This window comes from Topomyia yanbarensis, chromosome 3, assembly GCF_030247195.1.
Source record: "Topomyia yanbarensis strain Yona2022 chromosome 3, ASM3024719v1, whole genome shotgun sequence".
NCBI classification, from domain to species: Eukaryota; Metazoa; Arthropoda; class Insecta; order Diptera; family Culicidae; genus Topomyia; species Topomyia yanbarensis.
This window is the reverse complement of record NC_080672.1, coordinates 338,797,735-338,819,980: the sequence shown is the minus strand read 5'-3', so window position 1 is coordinate 338,819,980 and position 22,246 is coordinate 338,797,735. Positions and strand designations below refer to the sequence as shown.

Here is a 22,246-nt window from a genome sequence, read left to right as displayed (position 1 = left end):
ACCTGTTGAGCTGCGATTTCACACCAGGAAAACCAAATCTAGCTCGGTACGGTGGCCACCTGTAGAAGGATGAAAAAATTAAACACGTGCTGGTGGTCCACGGTGTGGGAGGATATTCCCAACTTTCAAGTTTGTATTCTTCTCCGTGCACGGTTGGATAAATCGAAATCGAGTTAGGGGGTAGGTGAATCCGAAAACTGCGTCAGAGCTGAAACTGTCGGGCTTGAAATTTAACAGGATAATTCTCTAGGGTACCTAATTAAATGCTTCCGCTTAGCTTATTTATTATATAATGTTTTCCCACCGCTAGCTAACATTGTTTTTGTCATTGAAAAGCGAGTTCATAGTATATGTGGCTGACAGTTTGATGTTTCCATAAGCTTGCTTTCATTATACTAGATCAAAATACCAGAACGTGGACAAATTGAAACGTATAGGGTAATTTAACGGCGCCCCTGTTGTGGGAGTTTGAAGAAATGAAAGCTTGTTTGTTCACACTGCCCCGTAGTTGTTCTATCCTCACACGGATGCCTTTCTCCCACATTTATCTCAAAGAATAATCACCTTACCCATTTGAACCGTAGATTAGAACAACATACTCTGTCGTCTTTATTCAACGCATTGGCTCAAATGAATGCGCGATAATTGGGGCACTTGATTCGTGTTTTAGTTGTATGCAAACACGAGAATTTCACTGTTTTAAAACAATTTTATATTGACATATAAGTTATAAGTAGCGAAGAAAAGATATCGAAGTTAACTTATACAAATTCCATTGATTGTAGGTCAAGTAATTAATGATACATTGAAATAGTATTTTCTCATTTAGAGCCTAAATAAAATTTTTACCTTGTAATGATTTCGAAAAATAAAATATTTGTTTTGCTTCTGAATATTTTGTAGAGCGTTATGATTGCGATTAGAGAATAAAATGCTGCTTAAAGGTTTTTAAGGGTTAGTAGGGTAATCTTTTTTCAAAAAACAGTTTTTTTCACATATTCTGTTCTCTTATACCCTTAGAATTAATGTAGAAACCTACTTATCCTTCGGAAGGTTTAGAAAAAGACCCAAAATGATGATACCGCACAACTTTCATGTATATCAAATTTTAAACGCATTTTTAACAAAACTTTTTTTTAAACTGGCCGCCGGGATTCCGATCGAAGGACTCTACCGATTCGCCTAAAATATATTTGCAAAATGTTCGCAAAACGCCCCACCACGTACATTATTTTTTATTAATTGCGCTGCGAAACTAAATAAATTAAAAATGGGAGCAGCATGAAAAAATAAACCTTAGTTGAAGAAATTTTTGAAAAAAAAAATTGGAACTGAACTTCACAGTTTAAAACCAAAGTTTATACGAAAACCCAGGGTGGTGCTATAGAGAAGATGTCTATGAAAATGATCATCTCAAATTACCGCATATATATGCTTATTACATCTAAAAAGAAATCTGCAATATTTTAGCTGAAGTGGACATCATTAGGAGAGTGCAGTGTTCAAATATTGATTTTTCATATTGGAAAAAAAAAATCCAAAGGAAATGTTAAAAATCGAGAAAAAATGTTGAAATAATAAGAAACATCAACATGTAGTATCAAAATGATAAAAAACGAATTTAAAAAAAATTGAGCGCCGGAAAATTCGAAAACTAGGAATTTTATTGTATTTTATAATGCATGAACCGTCGAGATTCGATGTGAAAACAAAAAAGTAAAATTTGAAAAAGAACAAAAAAAGTAATAAATAAAATCGAAAAAAAATTTTTTGGGCATGATTATTGGAAAAAAATCTTTCTTTGAAGTTGAAAAAACTTTTGCCCATCGAACTTGCCCAATGAACTGAGCTTGAGAGCAGAACAAATCCAAATGATGGCAGGGGTTTAGAGTTAAAACTACAATGAAGACCCGATTTTATCAGCAGCCGATTTCATCAGCCTTTTGACCCGATTTTATCAGCCTCATATGAAAAATGATAGTTGGAAGTTTGATGGGCTCTGGCAGGCGACCCAAGTTCAATTCAAGTAAATCCTTTCTTGGGCATATTTTTCTTATCTTAGAGATTCAAAATATGAAAAAATAAAAATTTCATTTTTTTTTATTTTTCACTGTCAGACCCCTTTAAAGGAAATTTAAGCTAAATAATCAGAAAAGGTTATGAGGCAATATCTAGGGACTAAAGAAGAATATTTTAAGGACATTAAAAAAGAAAATTATATGTCTTGATTTTGTCAATGTCCCCGTTTTATCAGCCTAAAATTCATCTAAGGGCTGATAAAAACGAGTCTTCACTGTATATCATTATAACAAAATGTATGAAAAAATTGGAGCGGAACATTACAGTATGTATGAAATTACAAAAAACTTCTTCCAATTGAAAATGATGAGTTTTGACCATCAAATTTTTCTAATTCAATATGAAACATTTTTGACCATCGAATTTTTCTAACTCAATTTGAAACTTGTAATTTGAATTTTGAGATTTGAGATTTGAGATTTGAGATTTGAGATTTGAGATTTGAGATTTGAGATTTGAGATTTGAGATTTGAGATTTGAGATTTGAGATTTGAGATTTGAGATTTGAGATTTGAGATTTGAGATTTGAGATTTGAGATTTGAGATTTGAGATTTGAGATTTGAGATTTGAGATTTGAGATTTGAGATTTGAGATTTGAGATTTGAGATTTGAGATTTGAGATTTGAGATTTGAGATTTGAGATTTGAGATTTGAGATTTGAGATTTGAGATTTGAGATTTGAGATTTGAGATTTGAGATTTGAGATTTGAGATTTGAGATTTGAGATTTGAGATTTGAGATTTGAGATTTGAGATTTGAGATTTGAGATTTGAGATTTGAGATTTGAGATTTGAGATTTGAGATTTGAGATTTGAGATTTGAGATTTGAGATTTGAGATTTGAGATTTGAGATTTGAGATTTGAGATTTGAGATTTGAGATTTGAGATTTGAGATTTGAGATTTGAGATTTGAGATTTGAGATTTGAGATTTGAGATTTGAGATTTGAGATTTGAGATTTGAGATTTGAGATTTGAGATTTGAGATTTGAGATTTGAGATTTGAGATTTGAGATTTGAGATTTGAGATTTGAGATTTGAGATTTGAGATTTGAGATTTGAGATTTGAGATTTGAGATTTGAGATTTGAGATTTGAGATTTGAGATTTGAGATTTGAGATTTGAGATTTGAGATTTGAGATTTGAGATTTGAGATTTGAGATTTGAGATTTGAGATTTGAGATTTGAGATTTGAGATTTGAGATTTGAGATTTGAGATTTGAGATTTGAGATTTGAGATTTGAGATTTGAGATTTGAGATTTGAGATATGAGATTTGAGATTTAAGATTTGAGATTTGAGATTTGAGATTTTTGAGATTTGAGATTTGAGATTTGAGATTTAAGATTTGAGATTTGAGATTTGAGATTTGAGATTTTTGAGATTTGAGATTTGTGATTTGAGATTTAAGATTTGAAATTTGAGATTTGAGATTTGAGATTTAAGATTTGAGATTTGAGGTTTGAGATTTAAGATTTGTGATTTGAGATTTGAGATTTGTGATTTGAGATTTGAAGTTTGAAACTTAAAATTTGAAATTTGAAATTCAAAATTTGAAATTTAAAATTTGAAATCAAATTTCGAATTTGAAATTTAAAATTTGAAATTCGAAATTTGTTGAAAAATTTTAAAATAATTTCATTCTTAAATATTTTTTATTTACGACCCTTTAACAGCTAATAATGTGTAAAATAATAAAATGTACATTTCAGAAATGGTAAAAATAATCTCTAGTTCATTGTTAATTCGACTCAGCTTAGTGTTGTTATTATTTAATCGGTCTTCTTTTCAATCTGTTATGAAGCTATGTTGAAGTATTTCTAGTCATCTGGGTCTGATGAGATATCTCCGTCGACTGATTGAGAGGATACTGTATGTATGTTGTATGCTTTTGGTACTGTTGTTATATCCATGTGCATGGGGTGGGTGTCGTCGTTGGGTTGATTGCGGATAGGGCGTCCTTCTTTGTTGTTTCAAGCTGGATTTTTGAATAAATGCTGTTGTTGTTCTTCTAATTCGCACTCTTGTTGCATTTCACGCTGGCGTTTCCTCGTTACAATTTGGTTTATTTGATTTTCCTCTTGGTGATTTTTCGGGTCTGCTTCTTCGGTAGATTTTCTACGATCGGCTGTAATTGTACTGACTTCGCGGGTAATGTTGGTTCAATTAGATTCGCATTAATTTGCCTTTGCATCGTTGGTTGTTGCAGCTCGCGGGAGTCCTTAGAGGTTATGTCTTTTGATCCATAATTGTATTTACAATGACATTTATTGGTTAGGTTCTGTGATTGACTTGATCTCAATACACTAGCAAAGTTATCTTCATTGCTGCTTTGTACTAATTGTCTGGCGGCAGGAAATGAAATCCCTTTCGGTTTTGATTCTGTCGGCTGGGGAATGCTGACCTCGACAGTTTAAACAATGTGGTTGGAGTGCACAATTGTCATTGAGATGGTCACCGGAACAATTTTTGCATTTAATAGAATTCTTACATTTGAGTCTGGTGTGTCCATACTGATAGCATTGGTAGCAAAGCATCGGTAAGGGATAATATATCCGTGTACGCACTCGAATCGGCCCAAAATAAATATGCTGAGGAATAACTGTGCTGTTGATTCTTAACACCAAAATTGACGATTTAACCTTACCTTCTGGTGTGTTATTTACTATGCGTTGCACCTTAATTAGGGTGACCATACGTTCTGGTTTCCCAGGACATATCCTGGTTTTGCATTGACTGTCCTGGTGTCCTGGGAAATCGAGGAAAATGCTTGATTTGTCCTGGTTTTTCTCCTGGAAGCCTAATATATTTCAATTTATTCAGTCTTCGCTTTTCACTATGCTCCAGATCGCAGTTAGGACCGGCCGCAACCATAACTGCAACGTATATTCATCCTCCATCGGAATGCGACAAACAAAACTTAATACATGTTACTATGTTTTAATTGCCGCAAGGCTCTACTGTATCGATTTTGTTGGCTATTTTCGGCAAATTTGAGACTAAGAGAAACGAAAGCAATGAAATTGAAAGACGGATAGGTATTCTAGAGCGAATCAGTCATAAACTTAGAACGGAAAACTAGGATTAGGCAGGCTCATATGGACATGAATGAAAGGAAATGTGAAGAATTCTTTGCCTTCTGCTAAGTAGGAGTTGGGTGTTATACCCAAGTCGCCGGCGTCGACGGTAAAACATCATGATGAGTTATGTTCTACCATAGACCATGCGGTAGACTTGGGTACAACGCCCAACTCCTACTTAGCAGAAGGCAAAGAATTCTTCACATTTCCTTTCATTCATGTCCATATGAGCCTGCCTAGTCCTAGTTTTCCGTTCTAAGTTTATAACTGATTCGCTCTAGAATACCTATCCGTCTTTCAATTCTGCTGCCTACACCCAAAATCCGACGGGCATGTTTCTATTACTTTTGGGTAAGATTCTATTGTCTTTTCGGTAACAGACCAGGCAATTGCGCATTGCGGTATTAAACTCATATTCCCGCAAAGGTAGTAAACGGTGGAATGACGAATTTCGGTTGCTGTTCATGTATGCGCATCACACAATCAAACACTTTTTCAGTATGTGTCAACCTCGGCTCTGTTCGGATGTAGGATAATTCGGTCGATTGCTATGATAGTGTTAGTACCGAGCTAAACCAACCGAAATCTGCCCCAATATTGGCAGAAACCAGCCAGAATTACGGATTTTTTACTGGGTAGGTTAGATAGTGGAATAAAAAGTTTAGACGGTTTCCGGATCCGGCCTAGCTGCCAGATCCGGACCAGTCCCCAAATTCGGACCTCCCGGATCCAGACCAGTGCCCAGATCCGAACCAGTGCCCGGATCTGGACCAGTACCCGGATCTGGACCAGTACCCGGATCTAGCCCATCCCCTTTTCCCCTTACCAAGTCCGGACCTGAACCAGACCCAGACCTGGTGCTTAGATCCAGACAAGTGTCTGGATCTGGACCCTCGGTTCGGATACGTTTATCCAAACCATAGGTCTTGCTTCCCATACATGACGGGAAGGACTATTCATGTTTTGTGCAGTCGCTACCTTGCTGTTAACGTCCGTGATAGAAAAGAAATTTCAATTTAACACCGGCCGAAGTACCCCACCACTATTCCGAGTCGTTTTTTTCTGCTGTGCTTTGAAGCTAGCCGAGTGTGAGCCGATCTTCAAATACGGAATGTGTCGCGTAGAAAAAATCGAAACTCGTCTCTATCATCATTATGTTCGCTTTGCTCGATGCGCAATACAATGACAAGCGAAGTGCTACACACTTCCAGACAATTCGACGCGTTAATATTTATTGAATAAGAATTGATGAAACATGAGTGCGATGCAGAAGAGATTTGAATGTGTTGGTATTGCCATTTGGGGATTTTTTTGTTGGGACCGTTTTAGCATGAAACGTCTTGCTATTAGAGCATTTTTTTCTTATTACCGTAAAGGTATTACGGCCGAGTTTTGGGTGTATATGTACCGTGCCAGTATTTTAAACAATCAAAGCAATCGAATAATAAAATTCGTCCCAAGCCAGTGAGAACAATAAAGCACCGTTACTTTCATCGGTGCGATATCGATCATTCATTTCAAGATGTTTGAAACTTGTTATATTGACAATGATAAGATTGATATGCGTCTGCACGATCTACACCTGAGTACTATTAATAATGTCGGATACGTAAGATAAAATCCTTTAAGTTTGAAACCAGGAGAAAAATTTTCTAGTTATTTCCAACGGTGTTTGTTTCGTGAAAATGCGAGTGACGCAACCTATTCCGTCATATCTCAACTTTCATTTCAAAGCAAAACGCGTGACCAAATTTCCAATCAAGCTGTGCACGTATGAAGGACAGACCCCTGCGTGCCCTACGTTGTTACACAAGAAGACACACTACGAGAAACTATGTACACAAACCTCTAACGAAACAATATCAACTGCAAGCATACCCACCACACAGCCCTTCATCAACATCAACTAAATCACAAACCACAACAACTCAAACCAGATAATCGTGAAAGCCCATACAAAAGCATGAACGAAAACGATAAACCGAGAGAAAGCGGACTAAGTGATCCACAAGCAACAAGAGGCAATGAAACAAATCGATCTTCAATAAGAAATAAGATCTTTACGCAAAGGAACAAAGCGCGTACACAATATCCGATGGATATACAATAAAATTCGATTTTGTTTTATTTCGATTATAGAGGTTTTAACCTTAAGGTCATTCGCCTCTTCGGGTTAGAAAAATCTCTTATGAAAATTTTTAACCCTATGTGCGTGGTCGGAGCTTGAACCCAGGTGCGCTGCGTACCAGGCAATCGATTTACCAACTATGCTACGCCTACCCCCAATTCGATTTATTTATTTTTATTTACACATTGATATTAAAAGATCCACGGCTCAGGTAATGCATTGAGGCGTGTCAAATAAATGAAATAGCTAATAGACGATTAACAAGCCTTCACGCCTGGACGCTGAACAGCGACTAACCGCCGAGTCTAGCATCCCACATAACAGGGAGTATAGAATGTCGCGCTCAGACCAGTGCTGCGAAATTTCAGAATCAGTTAGGGTGATGAGCCTATTTTGGCACCATTAGGGAGAGGGTCGCACTATTTTTTGAACAACTTCAAAAGAAGCCATATTATCTATAACCTTTCTCAGAATAAAGTATCAGTATACTGTTTCTTAAACATCTATATAATGCTTATTTAGCAGAATTGCCTCAATTTTCAGCATAAATGAAAATAAATGTTCCATTCTGTGCATCTATTCCCACCTCAACGATCCAATTATCGCCTCATGGGTGTGCCCATTTCCACCTCATCGAAAAACAATCTAGTTGAAACGCAATGCCTCATAATCCATTTGCGTCGATTCTAACTAGGTATCCAGATCATGGACGCCAACGTGTGATTTTTAAAACGAATCATTCTGCTTTTTTCAGCCGATCAAAACAAACGTAAACATCACGCACATCAATGAAACTCATCAGCTGTTAGTAGAAGAGCACCCAGAATTGCGCACGCAGAAAAAAAACCATTCGAAGGTTAGCAACTGGAATAACAAGTTTCACATCACACATTGCTTTCTCCCGATCCGAATTTTATGTACAGATGAAAATAAAATATCTGTAATCAACAATTAGTTGAATAACTTGAAATAATTGATTACTTATACCTGAAATTGCATTACATTATATTTGCAAGTTCATGTTTTGGTTTGGCCGCACTGGTGATTCTTTTCTGTATGATGGATGCCAAAAGTTGGTTTTGATTGTGGTAGTGTATCAGCAAAACATGCCAATAATAGGAACCCCCGTATTTAGTTTTATCCTATTGTAACACTAGGCCTATTCTAGTGTTTGCCGAGTGATTTTAAAGTGAAATTACCGTAAAAAGGTTCTCCAGCTAAAATAAAGGTATGTATCAGTGCAATGTTTAGTATATTTGTGCCGGAATAACGAGATATGAGGCGGTAAATGCTGGCTCGTAAGTGTTTATTTTGCTAAGCGCCGTTGCATCCTGTTTCGGTTCACTACGTGAGAGAGGCGGATTAGTTGATATTTCAATAAGGTGATTTTGTTTTAATTAAAAGTTGGGTTTAGAGGATAGTTCTAAATACATATGTGCACAACAAATGAAGAATATAACTTGAGCTTATTTTTTCTCACCTGTTTTAGCCAAATCGATAGTGTCATTATCTCATATGCTTGGTTCGAAACCAAGGGGTACGAAATAGGGTCACAATAGGCTCTACCGCCATAATAGGTACATCACCCTACTTATTTCTGCTTGTATTTACCGAAACCAGAATTCAGATTCACCGCCTCCCTTATTCATTAACTTTCCAACTGACTGAAACTTCATGCAGATTGGAATTGAGTGCAGAGGAAATATAAATTCCTTTACCAACCAAAGCATTTATTTGTTTTCATGTGGACAGCTTGAAGGCTGGCATCTTCTACATTTTCGAGCATAAGTGAACTGCATAATCTATATCTGGCGCACTTTTGCTCAATAATCCCTCTCATAGGTAGAATGGAAACAGAATTTAGTTTGCTTCTGAAACTGAACATGTCCGAACCTGAATACGCTGTGTCGGGAGAACAAATGACGAGGGAAACGAACCAAATATTTCATTCATCGTGACGGGCATGAATTGAATTTTGTTGTCTTTGAAGTTCACGCAGAGGTGTCTATTTTTTCTGGCTGAAACTTATATTATTCACACCAAGCTATCCGCCAGTTTTCATATAACAATCGATTAAAGAAATTTTTGGTAACAACGGTAGGTCGGTAGGTTTTGTAGCTCTCATATCGAGAGATAATAGTTGTCATTGGAGATTGTAAGGCATAGCGCAGGGAAGCTACTTGGGATAGCTGATGTTTCTGATTTACGTCAATGTCGTGTTTTTAGTACTGAAAACTCCTCGCCGGTCATGCACCAATCTCAGCATTAAACGTTTGCTGATGGTGGTGTAGCAAGAACTGCATTTGTGTATATCTTTTTTACGTTTTAACGACATTCAATTAGCTAGAGATTACTGGGTAGGGAAAGTTATGAAACTTAGAGCCATAGTACTCAAGTGAGAGCAAGGATGTGAAGTAAACAGATCGGAAAGCTAGAAGTGGCAGGGTCATTAAAACAGGCTTAATATCATGCGGGTTTAATTTTTGCCTTCTGATAATGAGGGTCGAGCTTAGGCAGAATAACTACGAATCACCCGAATTCACTATCATGTGTCCTGATAAAGGTAGACGTGTCTATCTTTACCGTGACAACCGGCCGTGACGTGTATATCCGAAAAAGCTCATCCTCCCAGACCCCAGAACTTTTTAACTGCCGAAAACATGCGGAAAAGCAAGGTCTATTAAGAGGTAGCGGGGGGCCTTTCGACTGTCCTGGTTTTTTACTCGTCTGATATGGTTTCAATTGCCCCAGTAACTCTTCCTCAGTCATATCGGTTACTTCATCACTCCAAATAGTAAATTTTCTAGAATTCTGCTCAGGATGAAGTTCGATCTCTATCGCGATTCCGTTCGATAGTCTTTTCATAGTTAGAAGCTTTCTCACTTGCTGCTTGTTACGTACTTTCAATACGTAGGCAGTTCCATTGTGTTGTGTAAATGCTCCATCGATTTTGCCAACTTCATTTTCGATTGCCTTACCTATGAGAAATGGGTTCTTTGGTAACGGGTTATTATTGGCTCCGCGCAATGTCACATAATATATTCGTCCGTATCGGTTGTTAGGGTCAAGCCACTCCAGTATTCTACGATCAGTATAATCTCCGGCAACTCCGGCTGGCTCAGCTTTCCGGCAGCCATACCGGCTATTTCGACAAACAGTTCAATCCACTCTTTTGCTTTGCGCTCGTTGATAGGAACAATAAACCAAGAGAAACTCTGTAAGTAGGTCTGTCTGCTCTGCTATCTGACAACGATCTGATTCTTAAATTAGTTTCTAACTCAAAATCATTTCAAACCCAATTTTCCCTAAATTTCAGTAATTGAGGTTATTACGTATTAATTGTAATATTAATGTAATGTAATATTAATTGTAATACAATTGTGTACAATGTTCATTTCTAAATTGAAATTTCAGAATAACACCCGATTTTTTTCTGCAGCTTCCCCTAGAATTAACCGAGATATTAACATAGATATACCTTAGTTCAATTGTAATGAATCTAAAATCGTGATGATGTTGAATAAACTTAAAAAAAGTTATGTAAAATAAAGAAAATATATCTATCTACTAAACTCACCCAACAAGAAAACATAATCGAATTCTCGCTCTCTCCCTCTCAGTGGAATCCGGAGAAAATATTCCAATCCTATATGCTTGCCAAGCTGCTTGCGCCTAGCTAATTTTAGTCACTAGCAGCTAAGCTCTCGTTCCGAAAGCATGTTCGCATTCGCGCCCTTCTGATAGTTTACGATTTTCAAATTCAATCCTGGTCCATAGCGAATCGCGTGCTGGCAACCACCAGGCAGGCGAGTTAGCGGCGCCGTTCAATAACCGTCAAATCCGATCCATGGGTGCAGTTCGGTATAATGGAGCGATTAATTTACGCGATGACAGACGCTAAACGGGAAAGTGAATTATAAATGGCGCCTCTGGGAGGAATGATTTTGGCGTGGAATAAAAGTGATGCTCGTAAAAGTGATGGATGAAGATTCGAAGTCAGTTGTGCTGGACGGGTGAAGCAAGGTTTCGCAGAAAAGGTTTGATGCAACGCTGGTGGATGTGTTCGTGCCGAGCTGTTGTTATGCAGAAGCTCTAATTATATTTTAATTAATTAATTACGCTACATTTTGATAGCAGTGTGCAGAAAAAAAAAACAAATCCCACGTTAGTGAGAAGTGTCAGTTCACGAAATTCAACCGACCGACCGACCGAACAAGTGGGTTCAACGAAGCGGACAATTCGCTGTGCAGTCAAATGCAAGATGCGGTTTCTAACTCGGAGAGCGTCATATGTCCCCGATGTAGCTGGCTTGGTGATGACGGTAATGTTGAAGCATTCGAAAAGCCAAGTGAAAAGTGCAAGTTAATGTTTCATGTTGCTATTTAGGCGAACAATTTTATGCTGTTCTGCTTTTGAATGCGGCATGTTTAATCCTTGTGTGCATGAGATAATAGATCACGGAGCGACCAGCAAACATCAGGGATGCAGTGAATCATATCGGATTAGGGAGTCGTGCGTGAGAAAGAATAACTTCCCTTAGGAAGCGAAAATGATTGTTTAATGTTAGTGTGTAACAAATATTGATCTTGAATGTGAGTTCCGTGCTATCAACCGGTTGAAAATGTAAATTATGTTTCGAAACAATAATAGCCACTACAGTCAACACACTTCTCGCTGCGGTGTTACTGGCAGGATACTGTTGCTGTTACTGTTTATCGTATTAGGTAAGTTTTAAAATCCACCACTGGGGTTGTTGTTTCCCGATTATTATACGGTGCATCATATGGAGAAAAACATACATAATTAGTTTTGAAGGGGTTGTCCCTAAGGGAGAAATTTATGAAAATATAAAATAAAATCGATAAATTCTATATGCAAGAGACTGCGCTGTGTTTTAAAATTCAAATTCTGTAGAAATGTTGACTTTAAACTAAAACTGTACATGGCAAAGCGGGAAGCCATTAAATATCCAACTATTTATAAGTGTCTTTAATAAATAAATAATAATAATCTGAAAATCGTCATCGGTGATATGAACGCTCAGGTAGGACGGAAGGCAATGTTTAGACCGGTAATCGGGCCAAACAGGTTGCACACCGTATCGAATGACAACGCCAACGATACGTGAACTTCGCAGCCTCTCGTAGCATGATAGTCCGAAGTACCTTCCAAAGTCACCTGGAGATCATCTGACCAACGCACCGAATACCAAATCGATCACGTTCTAACCGACGGGCGATTCTTCTCTGATATCAACAACGTTCGCACTTACCGCAGTGCGAATGTAGATTTGAACCATTACCTAGCTGCAGTATGCATGCGCTCAAAACTCTCGACGGTGTACAACACTCGTCGTAGTCGGACGCCAAGGCCCAACATCGCGCAACTTCTGGACGCCGGGGTTTCCCAAAACTACGCACAGCGGCTGGAAGCAGCACTACCCACGGAAGAATAGCTGGGCGCAGCTACTCTTAAGGATGGCTGGAGGGAGATCCGTTCCGCCATATGAAGTACTGCTATAGCGGCACTGGGTACAGCGATTCCGAATCGAGGAAACGACTGGTTCGATGGCGAATGTAAGCAGTTAATAGAGGAGAAGAATGCAGCACGGGCGAGGATGCTACGGCACGGAACGAGACATAATGTGGAGCGATACAAATAAGCACGGAACAGGCAAACCTCGGTCCTCCGGAGAAAGAAGCGCCAAAATTTGGAAGGAGGAGATTCTTCCGGAGGAGTGGATGGAGGGTGTAGTTTGCCAATCTACAAAAAGAGTGACAAGTTGGATTTCTGCAACTACCACGCGATCACAATACTTAGCACCACCTACAAGATTCTCTCCCAAATTCTTTGCCGCCGATTGTCACCATTTGCAAGGGAGTTCGTGGGGCACTACCAAGCGGGATTCATGGGTTCCCGCGCCACCACGGACCAAATATTCGCGATTCGGCAGGTTCTGCAGAAGTGCCGCGAATACAACGTGCCCACACATCATTCGTTCATCGATTTCAAATCGGCATATGACACAATCAATCAAGAACAGCTATGGCAGATAATGCACGAATACGGTTTTCCGGATAAGCTAACACGATTAGTCAAAGCGACGATGGATGTGCGTTGTTCGAGTATCAGAGACACTCTCGAGTCCATTTGAATCTCGAAGAGGGTTACGACAAGGTGATGGTCTATTGTGCCTGCTGTTCAAAGTTGCGTTAGAAGGTGTAATAAGGAGAGCGGGGATAGACACGAGTGGCACAATATACAGGCAGTTCGTCCAGCTTCTTGGCTTCGCCGACGACAATGACATAATGGCACGGAACTTTGAGGCGATGTCGGAAACGTACATCAGGCTGAAATCTGATGCCAGCAGGATTGGACTTGCCATCAACGTTTCGAAGAAAAAATACATGAGAGGAAGAGGTTCTAGAGACGACATCCCGAGTTCAGATTGACGGTGACGAAATCGAGATGGTCGACAAATTCGTGTATTTGGGCTCACTGGTAACGCCCGAAAATGATACCAGCAGAGAAATTCAAAGGCGGATCTTGGCGGGAAATCGTGCCTACTTTGGGCTCCGGAGGACGCTCCGGTCGAACAAAATTCGCCGCCGCACGAATTTGATTATCTACAAGACGCTAATTAGACCAGTGGTCCTCTACGGCCACTATGCTCGTGGAGGACCAAGGCGCTTGGAGTTTACGAACGAAAGATGTTGCGTACCATCTATAGTGGAGATAGAAGACAGAACGTGGCGCATCAGCTGCTGGAAGAACAATCCATCGCGCATACCGCAAAAATAGGAAGTTTGCGGTGGGCTCGACACGTCGTAAGAATGTCGGACGACGACCCGGTGAAGATGGTTCTTGAGGGCGACCCTACAGGAACAAGAAGAGGCGCACAGCGAGCACGGTGGATCGACCAGATAGACCTGCGGACCCTTCGAAGACTGCGAGGCTGGCGACAAGCAGCAATGGACCGGGTGGAGTGGAGACGGCTTCTGCATACAGCAAGAGACTACAAGGCTCTAGCCTGAACGGTAACGTAAGTTATAAGTGCCGTCTGATAGCAGAACTGGTACGTATGTATGCGTCCTTGATATGTGCAAAGATTGGTCGGGTACCGCTTTAATTTTTTACTGCAATCTACAGAGTCAAGTAGAAAAAAGTAATTCAGTTCAGCCGTATTCTCAGCACAAACACAGCTCGTAGTCGTACCTCGATTTCTCAGCGCTCTTATACACAAAGATCTTGATTTCAATGCTGTCACACACAGTCTTATCTTTTGGGTTGCTCTGCAAAATGATTTTTTTCAATTGGTTGAACGTTATCAGTACTGAATGTCTTATGTGATGAAACTGGATATAAACGACTTCCGTAAGCCTAACCATCTTTTCGCCTGTAAATGTTCTACATGGCGGGACGAGAATAAAAGTAACGGTTTCCTTTGTTTCTGTGACCAGAAGCTAGAATCCAGTTTGGAGTACAACGAGAATACCGAGCTCTGATTTTACTAACACCGAATCTGCCGTTCTACGCATAATTTGCCCATGTATATAGGGAATCCCATGGAACACGGGACAGATATGCTTTTAACGGCAGTAATCACATCCACCAGCTATCAAAGTTACTAAAAAGCAATTCATTCAAGAAGATCCCTAGATTCATTCTCAAAAGTGGCCGCGTCAATTATGAGGAGGCAAAGAGTTTTAGACCGATCAGTCTGACCTCCTTCCTTCTCAAATCAGTGGAACATTTAATCGACCACTACATTCGAGATGTTAGCTTGAGCAATCACCCGCTGCATGCAATGCAACATGCATAGCAGTGGGGGAAGTCTACTACCGTCCTGTTACACAATGTTGTCTACAACATTGAAAAAGTTTTTTCACAAAAGCAATCAAGTTTAGGAGTTTTTCTCGATATCGAAGGTGCTTTTGACAACGTATCTTTCGAATCCATTTTAAAATCAGCACGAGATCATGGAGTACCTTCATATATAACGAACTGGATACAAGCAATGCTTAGTAACCGACATCTGTGCTCATAGTTAAGCCAAATAGAGATAAGGAAATTGAGTATCTGCTGATTTCCTCAAGGCTGTGCTGCCACCACTTCTATGGAACCTTCTCGTCGATGGCTTGTCGAGGAAACTTAATGAGCTTGGTTTTCCGACGTACCTAATACTATATCCAACGCAATTCTCATAGAAACGTTATAAAAACAACTAGCTAATCCGATAAATATTAACCCAAATGCGCAATCGGGTGGGACAAAGTTCGATTCCTGCTTCGTGCAACTTTTTAGGTACTATTCGGGTCCTAGAACAACTGTGCGAATTCTTAGTTCGATCCCTGGAACTGCATTTTTGCGCCCACTGTTTAAAGTGTACATGGGATATTGAATGGGAAAATTTACTATTACAAAATAAAAATAAATCATTATGTGACTTTTATAGGAAATTTAACAAAGAACCAAAGTCTCAAAGACCACGAAACGATCTGACGCTTGAGAAAAAATATATTAAGCCGAAACCGATTGATGCTCTGATGATTGATATAATATTCATTTTTTCTAGCTTCACTGCTGTTGGTTGTCCAATTATATGCAATTTTGATTTAAACTTCTCTTAATGTACATAATAAGAGAAAGTTAAAAAATTTATAAATTATTCGACCGTCAGCAGCAGCATTGAAATTTTCATAAATCTTCACGGAATCAACTGGTTTTTTTCTTAATAACTTTTTCCACAAGCATCAGATCGTTTTGTGGTCTTCGAGACTTTGTTTCCTTGACAAATTTCCTATAAAATCTTGTCATTTATTTATTTTTTGAAGGTAGTGGGCGACTATTGGAAGAATCATTTTACAAAAAACGATTTCCCCATACGAAATCCGATGTAAACTTTAAACCGTAGGTGTAAAAATATAGTTTCACCGATCGAGTTTAAAATTTGCAGAGTTGTTCTGGGACCTAAATGGAACCCAGAAAGTTACTCGGAGCAAAATTTTATTTTTTTCGTATAACCGTGTCCCACTCTAATGCACAACCACAACGCAAGCAAGGCTTGGTTAGGTGTTTAATTTATGCTCGTGTACTTGGAATCATACCCAACACTGAATTTGTAAACACGAAATTTTGATATACAACATATTGAATGCTTTATTGTATTGACTTATAGGCAAAGCATCATTTACATAAAATTTGTAGCTTGATGGGGAATACAACTTGAAGTCTAAATATTAGGTACAGTACATGAAGTTTTACTATTTGAAGATAAAAAAGCACAATATTCTTACGACGTGTGAAGTCCTTCTTTAGTTAATCAGGATCCCAAAGATGCAGTCTGAATTTAAGAAACCATGAATTCATTTGGAACCATATTTTATATTCATGCAGTATCCCGTCCCAAACCAAATTAATCATAGTCTTCCTGCGCGGGCGTGTTATTCAGTTCATCCTTCAGTTCAGAATCATACAAACCATCCGCTCTACTTGCACTCGGCAGGACCCGGTTACCTTTCACTCTCGTACTGATTGATAGTATCCTTCACTTCAACGAGCTAACTTGAATAGATACAACACTAAAACTCACCCCTGAGAATCTCGCTTCAGTTATGCATCGCGTAAAATAAATTAACATGAAATATAGTTTTATAACTAGCGATGGTTAATGAAAAATCGTCTGCCTTGTTCTTATTATGTACACTGAGCAAAAAGCATCTGAGAATTTCATAAGTCTCGGCATATGAACCAACCTTCTGACGATGTCATTGAACGCTTTAGAATGTCATAGGCAGGCTTATGAATTCATTGATCTTTATTCATGCACTCTATAGACGTACAAATAATGTATTTCATAAAACAGTCTTATGACTTCGCTCCAATATATGCCTTTAAGAATTTCATAAGTTTTTCTCATGAAACCCATATGAGATCTGTTATTGATTCTATAAAATGGTATTTTGTTTTCATAAACATCACTTTTGTGAAAAGTTCATAATTGTTTCTTATGAATTCAGTACTGGCCTGGACGACCAACCAGGAGTTAATAGTTTCAGCACTTTTTGATTACCGCTGTTTGAAACAAAAGAAGTGAGATTTTCAGTCAAATTGCAAACATTTTAAATTGTTTTTATGTCATTGAATAAATTACTGTGAGCATTAAATTTGTTTACATGGTTATGATTTGTACAGAAGATATCCGATTATTTGAAATGAAATAAGTTGTGCATATAATTAGTGTCTGACGCGTATTTTATAATTCTATATCAACATTTGAATAGGGCTAATAAGATTTGTAAACAAACTTTTGTTTTGCTGATTTCTCCTAATTTGTTATCATTTCAACACAGAAAACATTTGAAATTGATTCTACCAAGGATAAAGATGTTGATTCATGTGTATTTTTCATGAAATTTAACTCGGTAGCGGAATAATGAGCGAAATAAGTTTGTTTACAAAAGTCTCATTAGCCCTTTTGAAGAATTTCTATTGAATTATCAAAATCATTTGAGAAGTAACAATCATTATCATTCAGTTGTCAAGTCCAGTTTCCCACACACAGAAAAAAATATTGGTAAAAATAAGAGTGTTCCGCTCTTAGCAAAAAACAACCAACGCCAACTATTAGGTTGAAAGTAAAACTTTTAAATTAATCAAGAATAATAATCAAAGTAAAAGTTTTCCTTTTAAGCAAATGAAGAATAGTACTCAAAACAAAAGTTTTATTTGTAAACTAAAAGTATGCGTTGGTTGTTTTTTGCTAAGAGTGAAAAACTCTTATTTTTACCAACATTTTTTTTCTGTGCAGTTGTCTAAGCCCAGTTTCTTAAGAAATATTGACGAAGCGTTGCTCATTATGTACAAATTTTAATATTTAATGAGAGTTTTCTCTTCAATCTTCTGAATTGAGTTCTACAAGATGACCACACGAATGAACTCATGAGGAATGACGTTCATGTTTGACAATTCTCAGTGATTTGTTTACTTTGTCAGTTGCGTGAGTTGGAGTGCAACGGGTGCCCATCTGTTACATTCAAACTCACGTAACTCCCATGTAAACAAACCACCGAGAATTGTTAAACGTAGTTCATCCGGCTCATTTTGTGGGGTTATGTCGGTTGGTGTAAAACCTAATATCCTCTCAAGGTTGATTTTTACTATTGATTTTTTGTCTACTAAAAATGCTCGAGAAATGTCAGCCATGTTCTTTTTTATATAAATGCACAATAATATCCATAAATGAAAAACTTATGGCATTCATTCGAACATTGTAATGAATTTCATAAGACTGTTCTATGTAAATCGTTATTTCTACTATGTTTTCTACTTATAAATGTCAGCAATTTTCATAAATGGGCACCTATGGCGTTCATTCGGACATTTTCATAAATTTCATAAGACTGTCTTATGAAAATAATAAGAGATGGATTTGGAAAATTTCCCCTCCAAATCATAAGACAGATTTATAAAATCCATTTAAAATCCTTATGTCTGAAAGTCATAAGACGTTTTTATGGAAATTCAATGTAAATTTTGCTCGGTGTAGATATGTATAATCAATCTTTCGTCACTCGACGACAGTATAATACGATCCGCCATGTACTCACACCGAATTGTCATAAACAAATGTCGCATCCGAATCATCTGAAGTTCGGGCATTTTGATCGTTCTTCACTGAGAACACATCTTGAAGCTGTTATTTGCGGTTTCTTTTCTTCCGCAGCAACAAATATTTGATGCGGTGCGTCTAGAAGTGACTATTATTCTACATGTTGATTTTCGTTTTGAAATCGGAAAAGGGAACATCTTTATTATACATGAAACTTAACGAAAGAAAGCAATCAGGACTGCGTAATTACAGACAGTCCGATCCATACCGGTGTGTAGCAAATGTAGCGGAAGTTATCCTCTGGTTTCAAACGCAGGTACGAGCGGGGAGTTGTGCTTTCTCAATAAGAATTCACTCGAGCAAACGGCAATGAAACCTCTAGCAGACAGACAGACGGTTGTCACGTGGTAGGTGTGCGAGTCTTCTTCAACAATTTGAATCCGCGGCTAATAGGGTGGAAAAGTGTCTGTTTTTCATCAACACATTCACTGCCTGTCTGCTTCATTCTGCGGTTCAAGCGCGCGGTTTCGTTCGGTTGGTATTTTTTTTTGTGTAATGTCACAGTCATGAAGCTGTCGGTGCCATGCGGATTGGTTCTGGCAATGGACCGAAAGGCAAAGGATTTATTGCAGCCGTCTCTCGGTCTGACTTGTGCTGCAAAGGAAATGGGAAATTGTGGCAACACTTCGTTCTATTTTTTTTCTGTGAACAGTGCTGATTGAGAAAATTATTTGTAAAATTGGCTTCTCGCGAAATATTGAAAGAAATGTTTTTTTATTATAGAGGTTTTAACCTTTGGGTCATTCGCCTCTTTTTTCGGGTTAGAAAAATCTCTTTAGAAAGATCTTTAACGCCTATGTGTGGAATTGGAACTCGAACCCAGGTGAGCTGTGTACAAGGCAATCGATTTACCAACTATGCTATGCCCCCCTGAAAACATGATTTTATTGATTATAAAATCCAGTGAAAAAAGGTACTTATGTATATGACAAAAGCGCTGTTATTTTTGGTAAAATGTTTCAGCTAAATTGCGATTTATGTAGTTTTACAAACGATAAAAATCAAAGTCCAATAATATTACTATTAATTGACCTAGAAAACGTTGAATATATTGATTATATGTTATAAAATAGAACCCTACTTTTTAATTGTATATGTCTAACCCTTAACATTTCAGAACAATTTTGAATCGATTTTATTTTTTCGCTTGATGTTAAAATACCATTTGTACATTCAAATATATTTGAAGCGCGTTTTACGAAGCATGCTCTGATCTTGTGACTCTTATTTTCGTTCTGTCAATATAAGTGGTCAAAAAATTCTGAAAATGTGTATGAAGGAGATAATGAAAACAAGTTGACTGGGTCATTAAATGAAAAATATAATACTTATAAAATAGAACCCTACTTTTTAATTGTATATGTCTACCCCTTAACATTTCAGAACAATTTTTAATCGATTTTATTTTCTACAGTGAAAAAATAAATTCGTAAATAGAATGAAAATGGTCATATAATGCTTCAACTCATTCATCATTTTCCGCAAATCTGAATAAATATGTGAAAAGAACATATCGCAAATGAGAGCCTCTCTGTGCTTACTTTCTCTTCCGTCAATAACTAGGCCTCTTTTACGTTTGCTCCTTAACTTATAGCATAATATGCTAGATGACATCAGAGTCTTTCGAGGTTTATTGAAACAATGTTGGAAAGTTTTATGATGACGCCATAATAATCGAAAGAGTAAGTAAACACAGAGAGGCTCTCATTTGCGATATGCCCTTTTCACATGTTTATCCAGAAATGATGAATGAATTCGCATTTTCGTACAATGTAAATAGTTGGTTGCGTTCATAAATGGCAACTGGTTGACTTATTCTTTTCGCAACACTACACACCCAATTATTAATAATTTGCAATAAAAGTTTAGGAAAATGTTGCATTATTTGATGATACTGAATAAACTAATACTTTCTATTCCGCAAAAAAAAATCCGATGATTTTTTTTACTGAAAATACCTTACCCTTACTTTAGAAATTTAAAAGTGGATTATTGAACAATTTTAATATCTGTTGAAGAACCAATTACGAAATCGACTTGAATCTCAACTTTTTGATAACAGGAATTGTTATGTTCATAATTCAATATCTAACGAAATCCTCAGCAAAAATACTAACTTGACTACTTGACCACTACAAGGTTACATAATTTCATAAACGAAATGTTTTAGATAATGAAATATAAATAAAACCTTGTAGTTGTGAAGTAGGGTGGTGAGGGCTGATTTCAGTTTTCATATGGACCTAAAAGAACGGCAATACAAAGTATACTTTTTGAGTTAAAGCTATTTTAAGATAAACAAGTTATCCACAGAAAAAGTTCAATAACTCTATAACGGATTCGATTCGATAGTGTGTGAAAAAGGATTTTTTCTCCTAAAGTGACCCTGTATCACTCTTCGAGAGTCAATGTCCCCGTTTATCAACATAAAATTCACAAAGGGGCAGATAAAAACGGATCTTCGCGGTAGGGGAACACGGGGTGACTTAACCAAACGCGAGATCCAACAAGTATCAATAACGTGATCTATTTGGCACTTAAAATTTTTTAAAAATGTTTTTTTACTTGTTTTGGTCCCATCAGGTAATTTTAAATGTTTGGAGTGAAAAATCGTTTCCTCATAAAAAATATTCCATAACACTAGTTTACAAGAAAAATGAAGCTTCAAGAAAAAGTATTTTTTAGACTAATTTTGGGTCGCTGAACACGAAAACAATATTCATTTTTTGTTCAAAGAAGCGATTTTGTGATTTTCTCAAAAAACTCGTTTTTGAGCACTTTTTGTAGTTTTAGTCAATATTTCGTATCAAAGTCATTCAATAAATTAAGTCATTATGCAGGTTGAAAGGTGCCGAGATGCCCTTTCCAAAAACATATAATATGTGTCGATCATATGTAAAATTTGTAGTGCTGCAAGCGACCAAATTTTTAAAAAAGTGCATTTTTGACCATTTTTAAAAGTTACTCATTTTTAAATGATTTTTTTACCGAAAAACAATTTTTTTCGGACCTTTTAGAATCTAAGATGACAAATAATATGTTTACGTTAATTTTAAGCCTAATATTACTAACGTCGGATGGAAAATGTTGATGCTATGGCACATTAAGCGAAATGGAAATTTTATGATTTTAGCGGACTCTGTCCTGGTGCGGCGGCTTAGAGGGTGTAGCACTGGTCTCATAAGCCAGTCGTCAAATATTCGAGTCCCTATCGGGAAGGAGTCTCAGTGGGATCGTAGCACTAGCCACGTAATATTCTGTGAACTGAGAATCTGCTGTGAAGCCTGTTG

At 37.5% G+C, this 22,246-nt stretch overlaps 1 protein-coding gene across 1 annotated transcript in view; it reads left to right on the top strand.

Moving 5' to 3' along the window:
• The first annotated feature begins 10,987 nt into the window (after positions 1-10,987).
• The window catches only part of LOC131689254 (zwei Ig domain protein zig-8-like), a 71,876-nt gene continuing 60,617 nt past the window's right edge, over positions 10,988-22,246 (top strand). The window contains exon 1 of the mRNA XM_058974218.1: positions 10,988-12,009. Within this exon, the coding sequence (XP_058830201.1) occupies positions 11,916-12,009 (94 nt within the window). The 5' untranslated portion in view covers positions 10,988-11,915. The remainder of the gene's footprint in view (positions 12,010-22,246) is intronic.